Here is a 24,087-nt window from a genome sequence, read left to right on the forward strand (position 1 = left end):
GTCACGTGGTAACTTTGGTAACTTCCAGGTTTTGAGTTATCTTTCTCTGAGCTTTCTGGTCCCAGTCCAACACTAAGGAGGTAAACGGAATTTTAATACTAAAATAATGATTATTGAGTATGCAATAAAACCATTGCACTAATAGGTTTGCTGAGAGGTGCATTGTATTTCTGCTCAAACTGTGCCTGACTATGACCCTGAATGTTGAGCTAGTTTCTCTGTACATCACTGTAGAGGGGAAAGTCAGCTTAAAGGGCATTGTAACACATCGACAATTTCTTTTGAACCCAATTATGCTGTATTGTATCTTTTATGGCACATTACATGACTAATAAACTACTGTTACTGACAGTCATTTGCATTATTATAGCCAAAGTTCTCTTTCAGATCAAACTTGAGTGGAAAATGTTGTTCCTGCAGCTGCATCTATACAATGTTCTACAATTCTCAAACAAACCTGTGATGCCGCCTCAGTATATTTAAAGAACAAATACTAGAAGGATAACCACAGAAAATTGCATATGAAAATATCCATTCTAGACACTACATTTGGCCACGGTTAAGCACATGGACCATACATGTTGCAGCCATGTGCTAGATTAGAAGTCTTGTTGATGTATTGATGAGGAAGTAAGTAGCATTTCACTGTTGTAGTTGGTCAATATGGAACATTTTACTTCACACACTGGTACTGTCATTTGCATCAATGCTTAATTCTCATAAGCTCATTATGTTTTTTTCCATCACATCTTGACTTGTAAAGATCTGGTAACTACAGCTGTCAGATAAATGTGGTGAAGTAAAAAAAAAAAAAAAAGAAAAAGAACTACTGGTACCACAAATCTGTGCTCATATTACTTGAGTAAATGTTTTCCTTTACATGTCTTTGCTGGGATGAGCCGTGTTCCGCCGCTCTGTGCTGATTTATCTGCGGACGTGGGCGTCTGATCTTTAGCAGCAGCGTGCGTGTTGACGTCACGGCCTTACGCACCTCTGCTACAGCTCAGCAGAACGAACCACAGTCAGCCATCCAGGCGTCGGTGTGCGTCCATGTTGCAGGTCCGCGGCGGGCGGCTGACACCCTGCGGCAAACCCTCAGCAGCGTCCGGACGGTCACTGCGCCCTCCCCGATCCCTTTTCTTCTTCTTCTTCTTCTTCTTGTCGTTATTTGGTCGCTTTTTCTGAGCCCCCCCTCGCCCTCCTCCTCCTCCTCCTCCTCCTCCCTGAGCACCAGGGGATGGGGGAATGATCAGCGCCGATTCCCCTCCGCCACCGCCTCCTCCTCCTCTTCCTCCTGGTCCTCCTGCAGTCGGTGTCCGGTTCCCTTGACGGTGGTCGGAGCTGAGCCCAGGATGTGGGCCCCGCTGCTCGGCCGGGCTGCGGTGTTTGCGGCCCTGCTGGCGCTGAGCACCTGCCTGACAGGTAAGGAGCTGCTGAGGTCCTCCACAGCTGCAGCGCATCATTCCTTCAAACCTTTTCCAATGTGCACCCCCCCACCCCCCTACAGTGGCTCTGTTGTCCTGGTGCTCAGTCATCTTGTGTCTCTTGTCTTTCTATGTTATGTATTATGGTTTGTCTGTGGCACTCATATTCTATATAAATACACCACACAGGCAACAGAACAAGACTTCTGAAATTCCCCCCATGTCTCACATGTAGTGCCATGGTTCCCTCCTAAGGTTTAGTCCAGCAGCTGAAAGAAACAGCAGTGTTGATGTGATCATTCATTCAGCCCCTGAAAACCATACTGTGGTTGTCCAGAGTCCTGTCTGGGTCCTAGGCATGCTCATTATTCTCTGACCTTTTCATCAGTTAATCAAAAAATGATCGACAGGTTATGGCTTCAACTGAAGAGTGTGTTTATTAACCCGTTCATTGACTAGTCTGTAAAATGTCAGATAGTTTGCTTCGTTTGATCATCTTCAGCTGGTCACTGAACTGTTTTAGCTCCAGGTGGATCTGGGCAGAAGTCACCTTTAGTGGAGTGCTCGTGAATACCTGATATTAAAATAGCTATGCAAATTATAAGGCAGCTAAGGATGACTGAGCTCTGACTATCAGAGGGTGAGTGGCTTCATTTTTACATTGCTGCCAGCTGTCTTTTGATGAATAGTGTTTACCCAAAAAGACACAAAGGAAAAAGATGTATACTAAGATAGTGTAATACCAAATACTGGTCCTAGGGGGGAACATTTCGTATATGATAGGGAGATGGAAATATAAAGGCACACAGTGTTAAAGTCACTTTTTAAGACAAACCTGAGTACTTCAGAGATGTAGAAACACGGTAGTGAATGAGATGCTTTGAGACGTCACAGGCACAGACTGGTGCCACGGTGGCTCTGGGCTTTTGCACACAGTGACGTGTGCTGTTGTGTCTGGCTGGGAGGCCGTACAACAGAAATCACATTAGACTGTGAGGTGGTGGTGGTGGTGGGGGAGAATGATTCAGTGCCAGAGAAATGGATGAAACAAAATGTTTTGCGGGTGTCACAGCTTCAGCTATCACAGCCGAGGTGTCAGCTGTGGTCTGGTCATCCTCAGAAACACATTCCTGCCGTCAGACCCTAAGAGCTCTCTGGCGCTAACCTGCGTGACCTTTTAACGTCACACAGTTCGTTCTGAGATGCGCGCGCACCCCTCCGTCATATTATTCATCATGACAACAGCGGTGCTGTCACTGTCTTAATATCACAGCTCAGCGCCATTATTTGATTGAAACAGGGATACGACGTTCTTTTAACATTATCAAAATAAAAACTGTGTTCCCAAAAGAGTCACAGTGGATGATAAAACAGTTCTATCAGAGGGTCCACTTTCTTGTTTTTTTTTTTTTTTCAGAGCTTCAGTGAATGGAGTCGCTCAGGTGTCTTGGACACGGGTTAGCTGTCATCACATGATCGTGGTTTGATCGTGACTTGAATGACAGCTGGACAAAGATCGTGAGCCCTCGCTCTGTCTGTGGTGTGCTGCTTTTAGACACATGGATTGATTTAACAGATACATTTGGGTTTAATTTCAAAAACAGTTAATAGAAAATGATCCCACAGCAGGTTTTTGGTGCATCTGTGGTGAGAAAAAAAACTGCCACAGATGGAAAAAGCTCCTGCTGATATCTGATATTTAATGAAAGGCCAATATGTTCCACACAGAGCAGCACAACCTGAGATGTCCCACCAGCGTGACTCGGTCGTCGACTCTAAGCCTGGACACGCATACCTGTGATGATGTGCCGTCCAAATCCAAAGACATATTTGCGCGTGAATTCAATGGAGTTGCCCCAATTAAAGCAACAGCAAGCAACACATTGCAGTAAAAGGTCTTAGCACCAGTGGTTCCACCTTACCACTCAAGCTACTAGGAGGCCGCGTCTGGGACTGTGAAGAAGATCCTCCAGATGCAGATACAGTACAGGACAAATACAGTTTTTAGTGTAGAAACATTTCCTAAACCAGTTGGTCACTGGAGTGAAATTTGACTCAAACAGGAGGAAAAATGTGATTTCTTGGGGACTAGTTTCAGCAGTGAATTAATCCGCATTTGGTGTTCTAGTGAGTATTTGGGGCAGCAGGACGGCATTTGTGTGGGATTTGAGTCAAAATCAGCTTGAGCGTGTGTTAATGGTAATAAACATTTTACCCAGTTTAACTTCACTAATGTGTTCACTGAGCTCTACAACAGCCCTCTCTGTGGGGACAGTGGCTCTGCAGGGAATGGCATTTAGAAATCACTGCATGTTGGATGGCTGGCTGGCTACATAACCTCTACCTCACACTGCATATTTGCACACATACTTAGCTATGCTAAGCTTCTCTCAGTACTTCTATTTTATACAGGACTTCTATTTTCTATATTTCAGTCTATATATTTATCGTGGCTTAAACTGGGACCTGAGAACGTAATTTCGTACCTCCCCATGTGTAAACGTGTGCTGGTATGACAAGTAAAGTTCCTTGAATCCTTAATAAAGCACCCACAGTCAATTGGTGGCACATGAAAGACTCTGGGTCTAAGCTTGTATGCTGTCATCATGTAATAGCTGCACAGACAAATAGGACAGTCCCTAAGATGAGTCCTGCATAAGCTTTTTTTTTTTTTTTTTTGAAAATCCAATCCATTCAGTTAAGCAGGCTTGAGAGGTGGAGTTTGGTGCGTCTGGCTTGGCTATGGGCCCCGATGAGCTGATACCAGGCTCCCACTCAGGCTATTAAACCACACATAACCTGATTAGGGCGTGTGTTGTGTGAAGGAGGCCGCTGCTGCTGTAGGCTGTAGTCGGACAGAGCAGGAGCGCCGAGCGTCCAGGAGACTCGGGATGCTCTGCGTAAAAAGGCCTTTTCACAAGAGGTTTTTTTTTTGGCTAATTAAAATGAAGGATTAAATATTCATGTTTTGAAGTGAACAGTTTTCAAGCTCTCCTACCAGTTTATAGCCCCAAAAAACCGGCTGAAATAAAATGTATTTAAATGTTGTATTTAAAAGTTGTGAGCAGGGGCTCTGTCTGACAGTGTGTGTGTTAAACATGTTGGTGTGTTAGTGTGATTTAGAAAAGCTCTTCATTAGTCTCTTTTAGTGGTCATGCTAGCTGCAGGGATGGCAACGCCCGTTTGTCTGTCTGTACGAATGGGTGGATTTTCTGCACAGGTGTAGTGGTTTTCAAAACCCCTTACTTAAAACCCCCCAGTCCAGTTAAAGTACCTTAATATCCTCCATGAGCTGCATGTCACAGGCGGTGCTGCAGCTGATGCATGCAGCTCCCGACTGTTCATGAGCAGGCTACAATAACTACAATAATTAGCTTCCTGTTGTTTTTACAGCACCTGTCCCTTTCACCATATATATTGTCTTTATAGTATTGTCTTCATGCTCCCCCTTCAGCTCTGATGAAATGCATGATGTACAGTGCTTAACAAATGTATTAGACCACCACCCAGTGTAAGGTGTTTGCCTTCCGCCGCCCTAAATTAACAGCATTGCTGATCACCAAAATATTTTTTTAGTTTCTGTAATGGTTAATCCACCAGTATGTGTAAGCTCTTTAATCAGAATGATGTATTTGAAATGATGTAAAAGGAATCTGGAGTAGAGGAATTGATGGACTGGCCAAGTCAAAGTCCAGACTTGAATCCTATCGAACAGATCTGGGATTTATTGAATTAAAAAATAGATCACACACAAATTTAACCCAAAGCAAGTCTCCTGGAACAGCTGGGAACTATTTGGAGCTCAATAACAAAAGAGACGGTGGAAAAGTCCATGAAAACAATCAGGGCCAAAGGAGGTCAAACTAAATATTTTTGGTTCAAATATGTGAATAAGGACTATTTAGTTGTTCCAGTTTGTTATTTGCCTAATAAATAATAATACAATGTTTAATTTGAAACAAGTTTTTGACAGATTTCTAAAATATTTGTGTTTTCTCGTTTTTATGACAGCTGGTCTGATACATTTGTTAAGCACTGTATATGTCATCCGTGTTTTTCATTACCCTTTTGTTTGAGTGTGTGACACTGTATACACATTTGCATAAACAGATGCCATGCCTAGCATTTGCAACCTGCCTCAAAAGTAACTATGTGCATTTGCGTTCGGTTTAGTCTTCAGATGTGTCAGTGAACAGGACCTCACACCCATCTGCCATGCAACACCTCTGTATAGCTGCCTCCGTCTGAGCGTCAGCGGTGTCAATGTCAGGGCTGTGAGAACACGCTTCATCGGAGCCTCCCCTCTGCCTGACATTTCCATCTTCGTGAATGTCAGAGCTGCTGAGCTCCTGCGTTCAGTATGCCTTCCCCTTCTGCTGAATTTCACTTCACCTCAACACGGCCGAGAAAGTGAATAAGCTTTAGATTATATTTGCATTCAGATGACTGAGACTCTGTGGAGCACTGCAACAATGCAGGTTTGAAATAAGACATGTAATGCTTTAAACGATGATAGAATCACGAGGCAGCAGCATACTGGAACAATGATTCATTAAGATGTGCTTCGTCATAATCATCCAGTGACACCCAATGAGCTGTTTAAAAAGATGAAGAGTGACTCAGAATCTATCCTGTAATGATCATTTGTCAAAGTGCTCTGACAGATGCTTCCACGAGGTTTCTATTTCTGCTTCTGAATTACTCGTAGCCGTCTATTTTAAGACCACTTTCTGTGAACCCTCGACTCGAAGTCTCGGGTGGACGAAGCTACTTAATTTCACATGATGTGAATCAGGAATAAAAAGCTGTGCTATTTGAATGCATTTTAATAATAACTTTGTCTCTCCTCGACTCATCAAAGCCTTGCAGTGATGTCTTCTTCAGCCGAGGCACTAACTGTCCCACTGTCCAGCGGCATCAGAAACAAGAAATAAGCCTCTGATGGTCCGTGTCTGTGTTGGGAAACATTTTGGTTCTACACCACTATCCTTTTTTCTCTTGAGTACGATGTAAAGAATCACTTGTTTCATGGGTCAACCACTTTTCTTTTTCATTCTCATTTATTTATCAATTAAGCAGGTAAAGATTTGAGGAATCTGGAGATATCCTTAGTAACTCTAGCTCCATCCTCAGCAGATGACAGTCAGGTCATTGGATATTCACTAGATATTAACATCATTGAAACTGGCAATTGAAAGTTAAAGTGGTAATATAAGAATAGTTTTTGTCCATGCATGTGCTCCTGCTAGCTGTTATAAAAACGATTTCAACGTTATCGAATATGTTAATCATGTTAGACCGCCGGACTTCTCGCAACCTAGTGGCCTTTTTTTTTTTAGCAGTCATAAATAAGACTCAAGAACAGGTTACATTTTCGTTATCTAGTATGAGTCACTAAAAGCTCTCCACTAGAGGTTCAAAACCACTCAATTACTACAAGTTTTGCTCTTGATTTAAATCCAAACTACACAAATGTATCAATGAATCAGTGGAAAAACTTTAGGTTCATCTGGGAAGAGAGGGTTTCATAAAAGATAATGTTACATCATTTTTTTGCTCTCATCAGCAAAGAGCAAGTAGATCTAGAGATCTTTGCTCTTCAAGAATGGGTCAGCTGAGCCTGGTGAAACGTGAGTGAGGTGCATTATTGAGAGCAAAACCTGAGCTCCGAATTCAAAACTGTAGAGAACGTCGTTATTTTAATGACAGTATTTCCTAACATCGGTTAGCCCTGAGGGGCATGCATCTCTGCGGTACAGTGTCCAGGTTGTTGACGCTGGTTAACTCATTCTATGAAGAAAAGTTGTCCGAAGGCTTTGATGTCTTACGCAAGAGGGTTTATTGATGCTTGGCTGAGGTGAACAGAGAAATGTGACCACCGTCTGATGTGTTCTCACTTCTGACTATTGGGTGTACCCAACAAATTCTACTTCCTGGCGCTCCCTGAAAGAAAATGTAGTTTATCTACGTTGCGTACAGAATTGCAGTTTATGCTAAAGTCCCCCTCAAACAGAATGTCTTGATAAGCACGACACTTGTTCTGTCCAACATTATTTCCTTACTCACACGGCTGTTCAGTGCTAATGGTCACCATACATTCCAACATGAACAGCAACAGTTTGTTTAATTCATCTGGATTTTCCTCTTCCTATACATTCAGCTTTGTTCTGCCTAGAGGGCATAAAGAGTGTGATTGAACTCTGAACCTAAAGCTAGTTACATGCTGGCTAATTCTGATTGGTTGTTTGATTTAGACCAGGTCCAGTTTTAAAAAAACTAAAATACAAAGAGGTGAGCACTGACCGGCACTCAAGGAGCCATTCAATTAAATATTGTTCGTGACATGCAATAGTCAGTGTTAGCTATTTCAACCATAATCCCAATGAAGTAATATTGCCTAGTACAGCTTTAACTTTCCTCCATGTTTACTTGCACCCAGAGCTCTGGTATGTTTAACCGGTTTTACTTTTACAAGGCCGGTTGAAAACACGTGACTGTAAAAAACGTCAAAAGCCGTCCAGTGGACACGTGATTCGGTGCAGCCTTGAGATGTAGTAAAAGAGAACAGAGAGAATGAGCATTTCCTTTTCTTTTGGAAAGGACAAGAGGTTGCTAGGAAACTGAACCGAAGAAACACTGAGATTCTACCGATAGAAGTTTAAAAAGCCAATATAATACATGCCCCTAATACACTTCACAGCCTGTTTCAAGCTGCTCTGGTGGCAGTTTTATTTGAATGTGGATTTATTCAAAGCAGTGCAGTGGAGAGTTTTCACAGTCACATGTAGTTTCTTTGCCAAGTGCAACAGGTGCACACAGGAGTGACTTGGTTTATACAATTATACAATACTGGGAATTTCCATTGTGTAGTTTGTATGTGCTGCACAAGACATTACATCATTAAATCTCCTGTTATGGTTTAGCTCGTCTGGGTTTATGAAAGATGGAGCTCAGACTAGAATTATCACCGTGTGCGTTAGACAAAGTGAAGCAAAATGAAGTGAAATTTGCGTGACTGTTATGAAGTGTGTGCCTCACATTAGTGTTCTCAAGCTGGAGTTTTTTTATTTTTTTTATTTTAATGCTATTGTCTTTCATTTCGCGTCTTTAATGTCACTGCGTTCACGTTGGTGCTCACACATCTGAAGTAGATGGATGCAAAGTATTCTGTCATTATTCTCACTGAGACGACACCCACGTGGTTCGTCTCTTATTTGTCTCTGAGTTTGGTTCTGTGAGTGCAGCTTCTTCATCTCAGGCATGAGATGGGGATCTCTGCGCTCTGCACTGTGGCTTAGATGAGCGTATTGTCTCTGTGCAGTCTGTTTGCCGCTATCCAGTTGTGAAGCTGTGCATAGATTAGCTGCTGCTGTGTCCAAGGGCAGACCATTGTGTGTATGAATTAGGTTGCACAGTTTTATAGCTGCCTTAGCCATGGCAGTAATCATAGTGCAGGACCATTACATAAACACATGCACTTATATTACTGTTGCAAAATAATAAGTAGTAAAAAGTAAACATTTTTATTGCTTTAACGTTTCACACAGGCTCATTTCATTGTACAAAAATATGTGCTTTTTTGAAAATAGGACAAATTAGAAAGACTCAAGTCTGTTAATAACAGATTAGATGTTGTTTTGGTAGTATATTATACTACATAGAATAGTCTTCCATAATGAAATAGCTGTTTTCAGTGTTTTGGATGACGGTTCATCGACAGTCTGAAAGGGTTCTGTTAGGAATGTTTCTCATGCGTTTATCGTCCCTGCCTTTTTCTGCTTGACACACCAGCCTGAGACAAACCTTCCACCCTTGACTTGTGCATTTGTGTGGTGACTCACCTCCTGATGATGTCACATGTCCTCAGTTGCCATGGCAATTGTCATGGCAACCAGCATCTAGGTTGCTGTAGCGGAGGCAAGTGATTCTGACAAAGAAGCTAAGGGGGTTAATATTGATAGTCGGGTCTAATTATTTTTGCCGTGGCATCGGGAATACCTCCGAAGGCTCTGCAGGATGAAGAGTCCAGCTTTATTCTTCTCTGCACTCTGGTGCTGGGCTCAGATGTCTGCTGGTAACAAAGAAGACACAGTGGCAAGCAAATGGATGCACGGTCACACCAAAGCAACAAGTGCAATAGATAGTCCCAGTGAGGAAGCGTGTGCAGCAAGGCTGTGGCTTTCACTGAGAACACTGACAGGGTGTCATGGTGGATAAACCCAACCAATACCACTTTATTTTATTGTATAATATTTTTATTGTCTTTGATGAGAAGATTCTGATGGTACTGACTATTTGCGCTCAAATTTTTTCTGATAGAAGATAATTGGATGATTAGCATGGTAATGAATGATGATGATGATAATAATATCACAAAAATTACAATTAAATATCCTTGTATAGCACCTGTATCACATAAATGCACCTCACTTAAAAGTAATATTTTTATTTAATTACAATACTGAAATCCAAGTAGCCCAGTGTCAGCTGGGCTCAGCTCCAGCCCCCCCATGACCCTTCAGGATAAGCGGTATAGACAATGGATGGATGGATGGATGGATGGATGGAAATCCAAGTACTTCTAGCCAGATCCAAAAGATTGGCCTTCAGATGTTAAGGAATGGTTTAACATTTTAGGAAATCTGCTTTTTCGGCGAGTTAGATGAGAAGACATTCATTTAATGTCTGTCTGTTTGCTAAAGCAACAGCAACCCACAGTCTCACATGCAATACCACATGGCATGCACAGATAAATAGATAGCACTAATTTTAGAGGGTACCAAGGTGGAACTGCATGTTAATCTATGAGCTTTAGAGGTATTGATAGGTGCATTTTTTTTCATTTGGCACAGTCAGGCCAGCTGTTTCCAGTCTTTATGTTCACCATGGTAACCAGATAACCCTCCAGGTGCGTCCTCTCCACCCATACACTGTCATGTATCCCACCAGACCGGCGGCGCTGGCATCCATCCGCAGTAAAACAATATCCCAGCAGCAGCAGCCTGGACAAGGTCAGGCCGCTCGTAACGCTATCACCTCTGACCTTCACACACACAAGTTTTAGTCACGTCTGAGAAGGCTGCTTCGACTTCTGTGTCACTGAAGAAGGGAGAGAAGTCGAGGGTTGGTTTGTGCTAAAAATGAATGACAGAGATTTCACAATACAAGTGTGAACAAAAAAAACAGGTTCCTGTGCCTGATGTGGGGAGAAGGTTTTTTTTACAGCCATCAGGAACTGGTTAGCTAGAGATCTATTCTACTCCAGTTGTACCTGGAGATAACACAACACACATTTGACACAAACAGTCTGTGATATGTGAGATCATGTGTTTCTGTTGCAGCTACATTATGGGAATGACATTAACCACCGGGCCGTTATTCATGCTTATCAGTGGTTGACACTGACAGCTCAAAGGAAACATTGGATCCAAAATAGATGGTTTATTCATAGTGTGTAAATTGTTACAATCAATACATCAAATATTGTGTAAAAACGTGTGAAAAAGTGAATTTTGGTACTTTTGGACAGAACCAGGCAAGCTGTTGTGCTACGCTAAGTAGTTGCTTCCTTTTTACTGTACAGACATTAAAGAAAATTAGACAACTGCTTTCAATTTTCAGTTTTGTTTGTAAAATGAAAACAGTTTGGACAGTTTCAGCATTTTCATTCGAGAGCGTCGTGAAGTGTAACTCTGTGTCATGTCTTCCTCCACAGGATCTCATCTGTGTCCTCGGAGTTTAGACTGTGCCCAAGCAGGCCGACACTTCTGCCTGCCTGGAAGCTCACGCTGCGGCCCCTGCCTGCGGCCTCTGGTGGAGAACCCCCACGGCCGCTGTGTGGTCAAGAGGAGGCATGCTCCTCACTCCGCTCCGTCCATTAAAGGTGGGTTGTAGCTCCTCATTATGACGAGACGCGCCAGTTCAGCTCCTCTTGCTGGTTCTTAACAAGACAAAACCTCGAGCCCCTGGCAGCCCCGCACGGCGTCAAAGTCACATGTTGCACGTTTGAAAATGTAAAGCTGTGACACAAGCACGCAGGTGCTCAATTCAAAGACTGTTGGAAAGCGGACACTTCAAACTTTTTACAAGTGTTTGAATTTTGTCGATCGGCCTATTAAGACTAAATTTATGAAGAGCCGAAGTCGCGCACTACAGCTCTTCTACGAGTTAGAAGATGCTGAATCTGGGGAAGAACGTTCAGATTCTGAGGAAGACTCCTCCACTGGAAGACTCTGACTCCAGTTTCAGAGGATGAAGTGGATGCTGCGCGTGAAGACGAACAAGAGGAGGTGTCCGCGCAGACCCCCGCTCCTCCAAAGATCCAACTAGTTCCTACTCGGATTTTGTGTTTCTTTTGCACTTTTACACACAGTGTGTCCATATATTATGTCAAAATAAATAAATACTTGCTGAAAAGAAAGACACAAAGAAAGGCAAGCTAAGCCGTTTTAATGGGAAACACAAAAAACGCCGTTTTACCCCAGACTCTGAAGGGTTAAAGATGCCCTGCAGTTTTTAGAAAAAGCCCAAGGTGATGTAACCTCAAAGATATCATCGGGCTTATCGTCTGTCTTCTCACACAGGTTGAGCAGCACTACCCCCGCAACGTTGTGTTCAGAATCAGAGTCAGCTTTATTGCTATTTATTTAAGTGTGTGTGTGCATTCAGAGAAGCTGACTTTGGCTTCTCGTGGCTCTCAACATGTGCAAAGTCAGTCACATTTAATTATCACCAACAAATATGTATTTAGCCACAACAATTGTTAGGTGTCGTCTTGGTCTCATGATGTCAGAATGTGAACAGCAGGATGAGGAGGACTGTTTAAATACCAATTCTAACTGAAGCAGGAAATGTATTGGTGGATTCATGGATCAAACCTGTTGTGAATGTTGCTGTTAAGCTTCTTGTTAGAGAACAGCAGCTGGTGCAGAAAGTACTGAGACACTGAACAGTTGGACATGTGCATTCAAAAGTTTAGAGAAGGTCACATTAAGTTCACCTGGAAAGGTTAGAATGCATTTTAGGTTCATCCTGAAATTTCACCTGAAAGCCGAATATCCCTAACTTTTTGTGAGTAGTGTATGTGGGCTCTTTCTTCTGAATGCCTGACTATGTTCAGTGTGCGTTAAGAGTGCAAAGTGAAACCAAAGCAATGTGCTTACAGACACCAAGAGAGGAATGGCACAGTCTGCAGTGATTCTACGGGGGTTTACAGTTTTACATTCCACTGATAAAGTTAATGCACTGGTGATTAATGTTGGCATTAAGGTGTCTTAACAAACCTCTAGACTAGATTCATTACCAAAATATAATTTAATTATTAATTATCATTTGATTAGATTATGATATTTAATAAGATGGTGGTTATTAAACACCTTTTATTAAAAGCATTGACACTGATTTGTCCTCCTGACTTGTTCCAGTAGTTTGTTATAGAGTGACTTGCTGTTTGATGATAAAGAGCTGATTTGACTTGGACTTATCCCAGAAGACTTAATATGGCTAACTGGTCAGTTTCTCTGCTGAGTCATATCATATATTCTTGCATCTATACATGTTTCAAGCCTTATATGTGTGAGATTAGATCAAATCTGGTGGTCTATGGTGTTTGGCCTCAGGAGAAAAGGGTTAGGGTCAGAGTTAGAGTCAGTCTTGTCCTCAGCTTTAGAGGGTTTTGGTTGTGTGGAGATTCAGGGGTGTCTTGTAGAGGCTGAATGAGACGGATTTAGCACCTTTAAACCCTGATACCTTCATCACCTGACTGACTGACTGACTTCTCTTGACTGTCCTGCTACCAGCTAAACAACTCACTGCAGTAAAAACAGTCTCAGTGATTTTATACTGTTCTCATTAGACATAGTCATCCTTGCTTTGTTCCTCCTCCACTCCGTCAGCTCTGTTCTTCCTCCAGTATCTTCTCTTTACTCTCCTGAAATGGTTTCTGCTCAAATTTAAAATGTTTTTAATAGAACAGAAGAACAAGTTTTCAAACCTCAACAAAGCAGTGAAAAGTTTTCAGTGTATGCAGTTTAGACCCAGTCATTAATTATATACAGTAGACTGTCCAGGTCGAATGAAGTCCTTCATAACCTCAGTTGAATAATCAGAATCAGAATCAGAATCAGAATTCCTTTAATAATCCCCAGGGGGAAATTGCTTTTTGTTCCACTCAGCTCCAAAAGAATAAGAATAAACTTCAAACACAAAAGTAATAATGATAATAATAATAATAATGATACAAATAATACCACTACTACTAATAATAATACATTTAAGGGATACATGCACCTTAGGACCTGCATTACCCCGTCAGGGTGTGTTTTGCAATAACGACGCCACTCGTTGTACACTCTTCCACTTATCACACAGCTTTGTACTAAAGAAGTCCCAAAATACTGCAGTGAAAATGATTTGATTGATTTAAAAGGATTTTATTGCATAGCAGCAGTCTGCTATACGGAAGTAACAGACCCTAGAATGGTGTAATTGATCAATGAACACACACGCTGTGGTTTTTTTCTTTTTTGGCTCAACCCCTTACGCACGGTGCTGCTGTCCCAAATGTGAATTAATCTGCCGCTGAAAATCCCCAGCAAATGCAGTTTTCTCCTCTTTAATTAATGTTCGCTAAAAATAGAAAATGAAGCCAGCCGTGAATATCAGATTCTAATTTGATTGTATTTCAGTTATTAAATTGTAATCGGTTGACGTGTAGGTTATTTATTGTCGAGTACAAATTACAATGATTTTGCGTGACCGTCCGCTTGTTGCTTCTATCCAGCTGTGGATAAAAGGCATAAAGATGCAAACAAGATGTTCTCACGTGGCCTTAGTGGCATCTAGTGATGGAGATAGTTTGGGGTTTATTTGTCGACTGAAGAAAGAGAAATTGTGTTCCATGTATTACCCAGAATAACAGACAGGCTTCTGGGAAGAGATGTTGCCGTTCGCCTCCAGTGTTTACACGAGGAGGCAGACATCTCAGAGACAGATGCCAAATACAACCAACACGTTTAGCTAGAGTCTAGATATCAGTAGTGGTAATGGAGCAAGTGTATTTTCTGAAACTGGCCCTGACTATGTAATGAAACGGGGGATTTTAAAGCCTGAGACTGCATTCCGTCTGATACTTTTTGACAGTCTGCGAGGCAACACGCAGTCAATGTCTTGTCTTGTCGTTTCTTCCCTTCTCATTTCCTCGTCCAATCTCCTCCCAGTCGTGCTTCTGACACGTTTGATTCATGATTCTAAGGAAGACCCACTCCACCACCCACATCTGCTTCTCTCTCTTCCGTTGTCTTTCTCTCTCTCTCTCTCTCTCTCTTTGTTTCCATGCTGCCATCAGCCCACACTCTGAGCAGCCGGGCTTGACAGTAGAGCACCAAGCCGCCCACCCACACGTAGAAACGCACACACAGTCACACACAACTCTGCGGTAGCTGTTTGCCTACTTACACCAGATAGTACTATGATATCATGTAGAAAGATATGATGTCAAAATAATAGAAACATTAACTCCTCCATCCAGCTCTTTACTCACAAACACAGAAATATTCATCCTCCCACACTACATACAGTACATCCAGTACACACACACACACACACACACACACACACACACACATACAGTATACTGTACATACAGTATACACACACACACACACATACAGTATACTGTACATCCAGTGTACACACACACACACACACACATACAGTATACTGTACATCCAGTGTACACACACACACACACACATACAGTATACTGTACATACAGTATACACACACACACACACACATACAGTATACTGTACATACAGTATACACACACACACATACAGTATACTGTACATCCAGTACACACACACACACACACACACACACACACACACACACACACACACACACATACAGTATACTGTACATCCAGTACACACACACACACACACACACACACACATACAGTATACTGTACATCCAGTATACACACACACACACACACACACACACATACCCATTTCCTAACTCACTTTTAATTTCTGGGAGATTTACCTTAGCCCTAAACATAACCAGTACTTGCATAGCTTTTGTCCCCAATCAGTCAACTGATCTTGAGTCTGGTGTGTTTCTCTGAAAGTGATTTAAGTCATACACACACACACACACACAAACATAATATACTAGTATAATATAGCATATTGGACACATAATACACCATCCGAGCTGCACACACACACTCCTCACAAAAAGTTAGGGATATTCGACTTTCAGGTGAAATATATGGAAAATGTAAAAAGTGAATGCTACAGTGATATTATATCATGAAAGTAGGGCATTTAAGTAGAAGCATGCAATGGTAATTTTATTCATCTTAAACTATTTATTGAAAGAAAATCTAACAACAGTGGTGGGTATACCACAACAAAACATTTTCAGTGCCTCAATAAATTGGGATGTGGCCAAAGGACGTCCACTCCTCTCCTTTCTGGGACTCTTCCAGTCTCTGTATCACTGTTACAACCTCCTGATGACACTCTGTGACCCTCTAAGCTCAGTGAACACCTCCGTCTGAGGACTTCCTGTTTGAAGCCTCCAGTGTTGAGGTGCTGCTGATCAATTGTTAGGTGTCGTCTTGGTCTCATGATGTCAGAATGTGAACAGCAGGATGAGGAGGACTGTTTAAATACCAATTCTAACTGAAGCAGGAAATGTATTGATGGATTCATGGATCAAACCTGTTGTGAATGTTGCTGTTAAGCTTCTTGTTAGAGAACAGCAACTTGTGCAAAAAGTACTGAAACACTGAACAGTTGGACATGTGTATTCAAAGGTTTAGAGAAGGTCACATTAAGTTCACCTGGAAAGTTAAGAATGCATTTTAGGTTCATCCTGAAATTTCACCTGAAAGCCGAATATCCCTAACTTTTTGTGAGTAGTGTATATGTATGTACACACTCCATGCTCTTGTTTGACACCCTGACACCCTAACCCACTCCCCACACACACGGTTTCACTCATTTTAACATTTAAGACCTCAATTGTTTTTAATCTTTATGCCACATGAGGGCAGTGTTGTCTTTTTTTTTCACCTTCAGTGGTTTTCTGAAATGGGCAGCACAAGCGACTCTAATTTCCAGCAGCACTGCCAGCAGCAGCTGTGCTACAGAGCTGATATGATGATGATGATGATGATGATGGTGATGATGGTGACTTCAGAACGAATAGAAAAAGACTAGATTTTGACCAATATAGGTTTTGAAGGCTTTTTGCTTTGTGGATTAGAATCACTATGCATCTCCACTCACCTGTAGATGTTCCTAAGTCTATGTGGTGACTTCTCTTCCTGCTGCTTTTTGCCCTGAGCAGTTTTTACAGTAGAGTGTTAGAACTGAACCTTTTCATAGATTATTGGTTTGTCAAAGGCAGTGACAGATCCTGGTTTTGTGTCCGTCCAGGTAAAGTGAGCACTCACCCTGAGCTGGATGAGGAGATCGACTTCCTGTCCGCCATCATCAGTGAACAGAGAACCGTGTCCAGGGTGCCAGGTACTGGATAGGCCACCGCTGTACCCTTATTTGTATTTGCGACTACATCCCTCATTGTGTAATAACTCAAAACTTTTATTCCTTATCTCAGCTCCTCCTTCACAGGAAGTATCTAAACCCGAATCCAAGCAGCTCATCGTGCCCAGCCCCCCCCTCAGAGCATTCACCACAGAGCAGCCTGAGAGGCAGAGCACCCCGTTAACCAGCGTCGCTCCACCCACCGCCACCACCACCAACACCACCAACACCACAAACCCCACCCCTGCTCTGCTCAGTGATCCCATCATCCTCCCCTACCCCTCTAATGACTATGTCTTCATCAGTAAGTCATTTCTGTTCTTTCAAGTAACAAATCTCAAAGAGTTGAGTGCTGTGGTGGTTTGGTTTGGTTTGATTATTATATTCACAGGTAACACATTCACTAGAAACATAAAAAGTAAATAATGTTATCAGAGGAGACACGGTATCCCAGCAAACATCTGAATGACAGTGATTCTGGACATTTCCAGTATGAGTTGATAAAGATTTGACCAAACCAGCTTTGGAGATTCCTTAAAGGTGCAGTGTGCAGGAGTGTAGAAGAATCCCTTGGGTAGAAATGAGATATAATATTCATAACTATGATTTCAGTAGTGTGCAATCACTCAAAAGTAAGAATCGTTGTGTTTAGAATAAGCCCTTTATATCTACTGCACCATCTTTTTTTTTTTTTATGATGAAGTGGCAGATTGTTATTTGATGGGTGCACAGCTGTAAGTTATAGAATCACCACTTGTGACGAATGGAGGATAATTATTATCATTTAGCTTAAGAAAAATCAAGTGAGCGTGAATCCTCATCAGCCACCGTAGTTTCTCCTACACGCTCTGCAAGGAAGAGGTATTCCGTCAACGCTGGATGCCACTTAATGCTACTCACTGCACCTGTAGTCAGCTCAGTTCAGATCTTTATTGTCCCACCAGAGGAAATTCGTCATCAGAAACTCAGCGTTTAACCCTTTAACACGCTTGCACACGAGGGCACACGTGACCTAAAATTTCTGGGAAATTCCAGGTTCTCATTTCCAGCGGATCAAAATGAGGCAGCGCCCAGGAGAAGTCAACTTAGACTGCTCTCATTTACAGTCATGGAAATAAAAACTAATAGAAAAAAGAAACTTTTGAACAACACCAATCTTGCCATGAACAGGCTTCCAAATGTCTTCAGGCTGCAAAATGTTAGGTTTAAAAGTCAGTTAAAAAAGGCCTCTTTTGTCCGAGCAAATAGTGCTGCATGATGTGAAACCTTGGGACTGACCTCAGATTTACCATGGGATTGCACAGAACAAAACTCACATGTTAGTCTCAATTAGTTCTGTCACACTCCATTTCTGTCATCAATGCCGTTTTCACTGTTGATACTGCAGGCCATAACCGACACGCTGACGCTTACGTATGTTCAGTTGCTCTTCTCTGAGTTCTACTCTTTGCTTCCAACACATTTCCAGGACCGTCAGTCAGGAATCATGTCTTCCTCTGTCACCTCCAGATCTCCTCAGCGTTTCCTCCCCCTGACTGTCTTTATGTATTTCTTCTCAGTCATGAGCAGCATCTTCATCGTAGCAGGTTCGCTGGCTTTGGTCATAGCAGGCGCCTGTTGGGTCAGGTGAGAGATGATTCCTCCCTTTCTACACTGCTGCATGAGACTCTAAATGTCTTCTCGCTCTCCCTTTCAGAACGATTATTTTCTCAATGAAATCAACTCATTTTTGTAGAAAAGGTTATAATTACCTAGAGAGAGATGTCTTTAAAGTTGATCAATTTGCCTGACTAACAGTCAATCATTTTACTGTCACAGAAGAAGAATGAATAGAATTAAGAAATATTCACAACTGAGAGATTGGAACCAGATAATTATTTTTTCCAATACATTTAAAAACTAATACAACTAATCAATTGTTTTAGTCAGTTGTCAAACCAATTTAGTAAATACTGTTATTGATATCAGCTATCAAAAACTTGTATTGGTCAGACTCTCATCTGTGGTGTTTAGCGTTTTATTGTAATTTAAAAGAGACTTCCTGTGAGAGACAGATTAAAGACAAAGAATGGTCAAAGTCAGAACAGCAGAAGTAGAGAGATATATTACATTTCCTATAAAGCAACTCAATAACATCTCTTTAGTTGGTTGATTGCTGAAATTATTGGTTTTGTTCTGGTCATACGTCAGAAGAAGACAAACAGCAGTACAATCTAATGCAATTGGATTTTTTTTTTTTTTTTTTTTTTACAGATTGCAGAAAGGTGTGCTTCTAACTCAGAAGGTGGACTACCCTGTGTATGGACTGATGAGAGCCCAAAACTTCGACAACTTGGTGAGTAGAAAATCTCTAGTGTTATAATGACTTCAGTATATGTGCAGGTAGAAGAAAACATGGTGTTTTACAGCTGATGATATCTTTGATTGGAAAAAAGTTATGAAATACGACCATTTCAGAAAAAGGAAGCTACTGTGTTTAAAGCTGCATTCATCATCAAGTTTTTCATAAAACAATGGATGAAATGACGATGTGTAACACCAAAGGGGTCACAACCGTGGTGGAGGAGGCAAAAGACCAGGGTCACTTGACCATGAAAATGCAGCAACACACATGCAGTAATACATGTTATATCTGAACACAGAGGACATTCATTAATAGGCCAAAATATCATCACACCTTCATTTTATGCTCATTTGGGTTAATGGTGATCATTTTTATCCAACAATTTCTCAGTGGGTAGCACCAGCTGTTACCAGCAAGCTAGTTGTATGTGGCGCCCCAACAGGACAAATGCACCTGCCCTTTCAGCTCTTTCCAAACATGTGCACTATGAACGCATGCTTGCAGGTGAATGTCATTCGAACATTGTGACTGGATGTGGGTGAATACCACTGACTTTCTCACATCCCCTCTGCCCCTCGGTGTGTTCCAGCCTGGGGACAAGAAGCTGGCCCACAGTGCCCAGATGTACCACTACCAGCACCAGAAACAACAGATGCTCTCCCTGGAGAAGTGAGTCACCCTCAGAGCCCAGACACACTGATCTTTCCTGGGCATGTCTGTCTGTCTGTCTGTCTCCTGCCCCTTGTCTCTTGGCCCTCCCTGCCTCATTGAATCTGCGTTATCCTATGACTAGTTGATGGAGATGTGCACATGTGTTTGACTGTGTCTGACCTGCAGGCACAGGGATGAGCCAAAGGTTCCTGACTCAGGAGCATCAACAGATGAGGAGAATGAGGACGGAGATTTCACAGTGTATGAGTGTCCTGGATTGGCACCTGTAAGTAAAATCTACATTATTCTCCTTTATTCAAAGTTATATTGTGTATATCATCAGGCCAGTAATCGTCCACAACGCTGAATCAGTACTGTTAGTAGGTAGCCCTCAACCAGAAATAAAGAAATAAAATGATGACAAATAACATAATCTTGAAGTGATAATAGCTGCACTTAATCATTTTTATGTTAATAGTCCATGTATAAAGTGAAAAGCGTCACTCATAGTAACAGATACACAGAATATTGTCACCAAATCTGCAGTTACCTTCATTTTATTTTGCATTACATTTATTTTGGCTCATTCTTGTATTTTTTGAGCCGCAATCTCAGCTCTCAACAGACAGCTGTTTTCAGTGACGAAGCCTTGAATAAACCCACTGTACACTAGCTGCCCAGCACCTAAAAGCACAAAAAGTCAAGTTAGCGATGTGAGAGTGACGTCAGGAGGACACAGATAATAATGACATCACCAGGCCAGCTCACGAAAGCAAATTAGTCGTGAGCCTCTCTGTCCAAGAGGCGTTATCAACAGGCACAGACTAACATGCTTCTGGATGCATTAAATGGACTTTCAACCAACCGAAGCGAGATTCGATATGCGTAAAGTCATTAGTTCCACCTTTGCTTTTCCTGCTGTTTTAAATCAAAAACTTTGCTGTGAAAAAACTCCAGAGCTGGGGCTGGGTATCTGTTGAAAGGCAATTTTAGCGATTTCAACCTTCCATTCCATTATTATAGTTGTAAAGATGCCTGTATCATTGCCATTAACCTTCATCCATATCTGATTTCATTGTAAAGATCACAGACAGTTCTCCAATTAGGTTTATACAGTAGAAATGATAAAACATTTCAAACCTATTCAGATATGTATTAGTAAAACATATTAAAGCAAATGTAAACGTATCAGTTTTAGACATTATCTGATCCCAAACCCAAATGTCGAATCTGAAATTATCTCTGTCCCCATCGTCTAACCCAGGGGGGTCAACCGCAATCAAAGAAGGGGCCAAAATTTAAAACACGGTCTAAGTCGCAGGCCAAATGGGCTCAACATTAAGTGAAGAGTCTAAAAGTGACTATTCTATTATAGTATATAATAGAATATAATAATATATATATTTTATTCAGAAATATGAATGTAAACAGCCAAACTCCAACAACTGTTCCTCAATAAAATAAGTAAAATTAAAACTCATTTTTTTCTTTTTTCTACTATCCTCGTTTCTATGATCTCGCGGGCCGTATATAACTGTATCACACATGTCTGGTCTGACCAGTCAATGACATGATTAAATACAGACGCTGGATGGCACCATAGTAGTTATACTGTAGATGTGTCCAATTCTTTTTTTTTTGAGAAACCAGTAATATTTTCATTAAATGCATATTTATTTACATGTTATACTCACTTGTTGTTGGTTGTTTGTACCACAGAGCCACAAAATCAAATTCCTTGGTGATAACACAGCCTTTACATAACCATATTAATGAGCCATGTTACCCTGCTCCCCTCTCTCTGTCCGTTCTTTAGACCGGGGAAATGGAGGTGAAGAACCCGCTGTTTGACGACTCCACCCTTTACTTTCAGAGGTTCCACAAGTGAACCTGGACACTGAGATATTTCCCACTCCAAATGAAGCACTTGTGTGTGTGTGTACAAATAGTTGAATTTACACAGATACACACACTAAACATACACTCCTGTTCTCAGTACAAGTCTTTTAATGGACGGGGTGCAGGGTGTAAGGTGCGTGGAAGATAACGAGGAGTGAGGTGTTCGTGGACATTTAAAGGACGTCACAGGGCCGGTTTCACGTTTGAAGCAGGACTAAATCTGGGACCAATGTCTCCCATTCTGCAGCCACACTCTGTTCTTTCTCATGTCATCACTCTTTTTTTTTTTTTTTTCCCTGTTTTTCACAAAATTGCAATCAGTCGACATCTAAGAGCTCAAAGTGACTTCTGTCAGGTAGCAGACATGCATATTAAATATATTGTCATGTGTTAATAGAATTCAGAGTCTAGTCACTGACTAAGTGTTTCTACTAGTTCATTGATAAATCTTCATCAATATCCATGTTTATTAATCAGTAAATGCTCCTTATGTTGGGTTGGCACTGCAGGCTTTGGTTTCATTTAAGTATTTTTAAAAAGAAATGTGATTTTAATATTCATGAATTCATCTCCATGCAGCACCATGATCGTTATCGGTATGTTGTGTAGCCATTGTGTTCTCAGCCTCGTTCCTCTATGCATGAATTGATGATGCTGTGTTATGAAATCTGAGAGTCAATATGCATTTACGGTTCTTACAAGTTTCTTGTGCAAACTTGGTAATGATGATTATATATATATATATATGATGAATGATTTCAAAGGAATTTGAAACTTCTTAATTTGGAACTCTGAACCAGAGCGAGTCCACCCTATACATATGGTATCTCACTGACATGGCTTGTCCCCATGGTTTTGTGGTCTGTAAATAGCTGCTGACGTGTACAGAAAAAAGATCTTACCTCTCACTCAGCGTGTTTGTAATGTTCCTCTAGATTCCTGAGTGCTGTGTCAAATATTCAACTGTTGTTTGTTTCCTTATTGTTGAGTATATTTGCAGGGTTCCTACACATGTGGAAAGGATAGGAAATATCCAGGTTCTGAAGACATTTCTGATCCTTTACATTTGTTATAGTGCATACTGGTTTTTAAATTAAATGTTATAGTTTTGTAGACTAAAAAGAAAGCAGAGAGTATCCACATACTGTAACCTTGCTCCCAAGTCTTCATCAGGTAAAACATGACAAAAGGGCACAAGGTCTGTGTAGGTATTAAAAAGATGACAAGACATTTTGTCATCAAAGAAATCTGCATTTTAGAAATACAGAAATTCTTTAAAATGATCTTTATCACAATATTTCAAAAAGTGGAGTCGCAGCATAGTAACACAGCATTGTCCGAGACTGAACAAAGGAGGAGGAGGAGGAGGAGCTGCTACATTTCTAATAAAAGTCTGGGACCCTAAATATGTGAAAGATGCCACTTTTAAATTAAACCCACAAGGAAGAAAAACTGCCACATTTGTTTAGAATGGGCAACATGGCAACGCTGGCTTGAAACCGAAGCAGCCAAATCGTGTTCTGTGATCAGATGTTTCAGCTCTGTCACACCTCTACAGAGTCAACAATACAACTGGGAAAAATTCTGCTGTCGTGAAAATAATGACAAAAAAGATAATGTATTTCCACCATATTTGCCATATTTATATCACAGTGTAATTATTATTATATTATCAAACATCAAAAGGAAATTAGAATGTTCTATGTTGTAGTTTTGTCCGACATAGCTTGCATCCAAATGGAAAACTGATTAAAGTTTGATTGAATGATCTGACGTAAACACTGCCAACTGTGCAGACAGTGTGCAGATACAAGAAATAAACCAATCTAACTTTGCCTTTCTGACACAAATCTGGTGGGCTGTTGTGATTGAATGAACAGAATAGCGCACAGGGTGCAGCCCTAATGGATACTCTCTGCTTTTTTCCTGTACTGAAGCTGCTATTCTCACCCGGCCTACATACTCTTTAGACCCGGACGTGCACTGCTACCTTCGTGTATTTTGTAGACGGTCATATTGCCCCACAGCGTAGATCATGGATTATATCACACACCCAGGATGATTCTTCAGCTCCACTGACAGATGTTTGGCAGCACCTCTGGATTGAACTGTGGCCTCTCTCGCTGTTGTCTCTCAGGAAAGCCGCTCCCTGTGGCTCCTCTCCTCTCCTCAGCCGGCTCCCTCTCAGCCTCTCAGCTCTCCCACGGTG

The 24,087-nt window shown here is 41.4% G+C and overlaps 1 protein-coding gene across 1 annotated transcript; it reads left to right on the forward strand.

The window, feature by feature from the left end:
- The first annotated feature begins 1,249 nt into the window (after positions 1-1,249).
- npdc1b (neural proliferation, differentiation and control, 1b) lies at positions 1,250-22,164 on the forward strand. The gene is made up of 9 exons (XM_070834418.1): positions 1,250-1,422; positions 11,140-11,307; positions 16,877-16,966; positions 17,058-17,288; positions 18,544-18,610; positions 19,238-19,319; positions 19,918-19,997; positions 20,166-20,265; positions 21,796-22,164. The coding sequence occupies exons 1-9, from the start codon at positions 1,353-1,355 to the stop codon at positions 21,865-21,867; spliced, it is 960 nt and encodes a 319-aa protein (XP_070690519.1). The 5' UTR covers positions 1,250-1,352; the 3' UTR covers positions 21,868-22,164.
- The last annotated feature ends 1,923 nt before the right edge of the window (positions 22,165-24,087 follow it).

The sequence above is a fragment of the Pempheris klunzingeri genome, chromosome 7 (assembly GCF_042242105.1).
Source record: "Pempheris klunzingeri isolate RE-2024b chromosome 7, fPemKlu1.hap1, whole genome shotgun sequence".
Classification (NCBI taxonomy): domain Eukaryota; kingdom Metazoa; phylum Chordata; class Actinopteri; order Acropomatiformes; family Pempheridae; genus Pempheris; species Pempheris klunzingeri.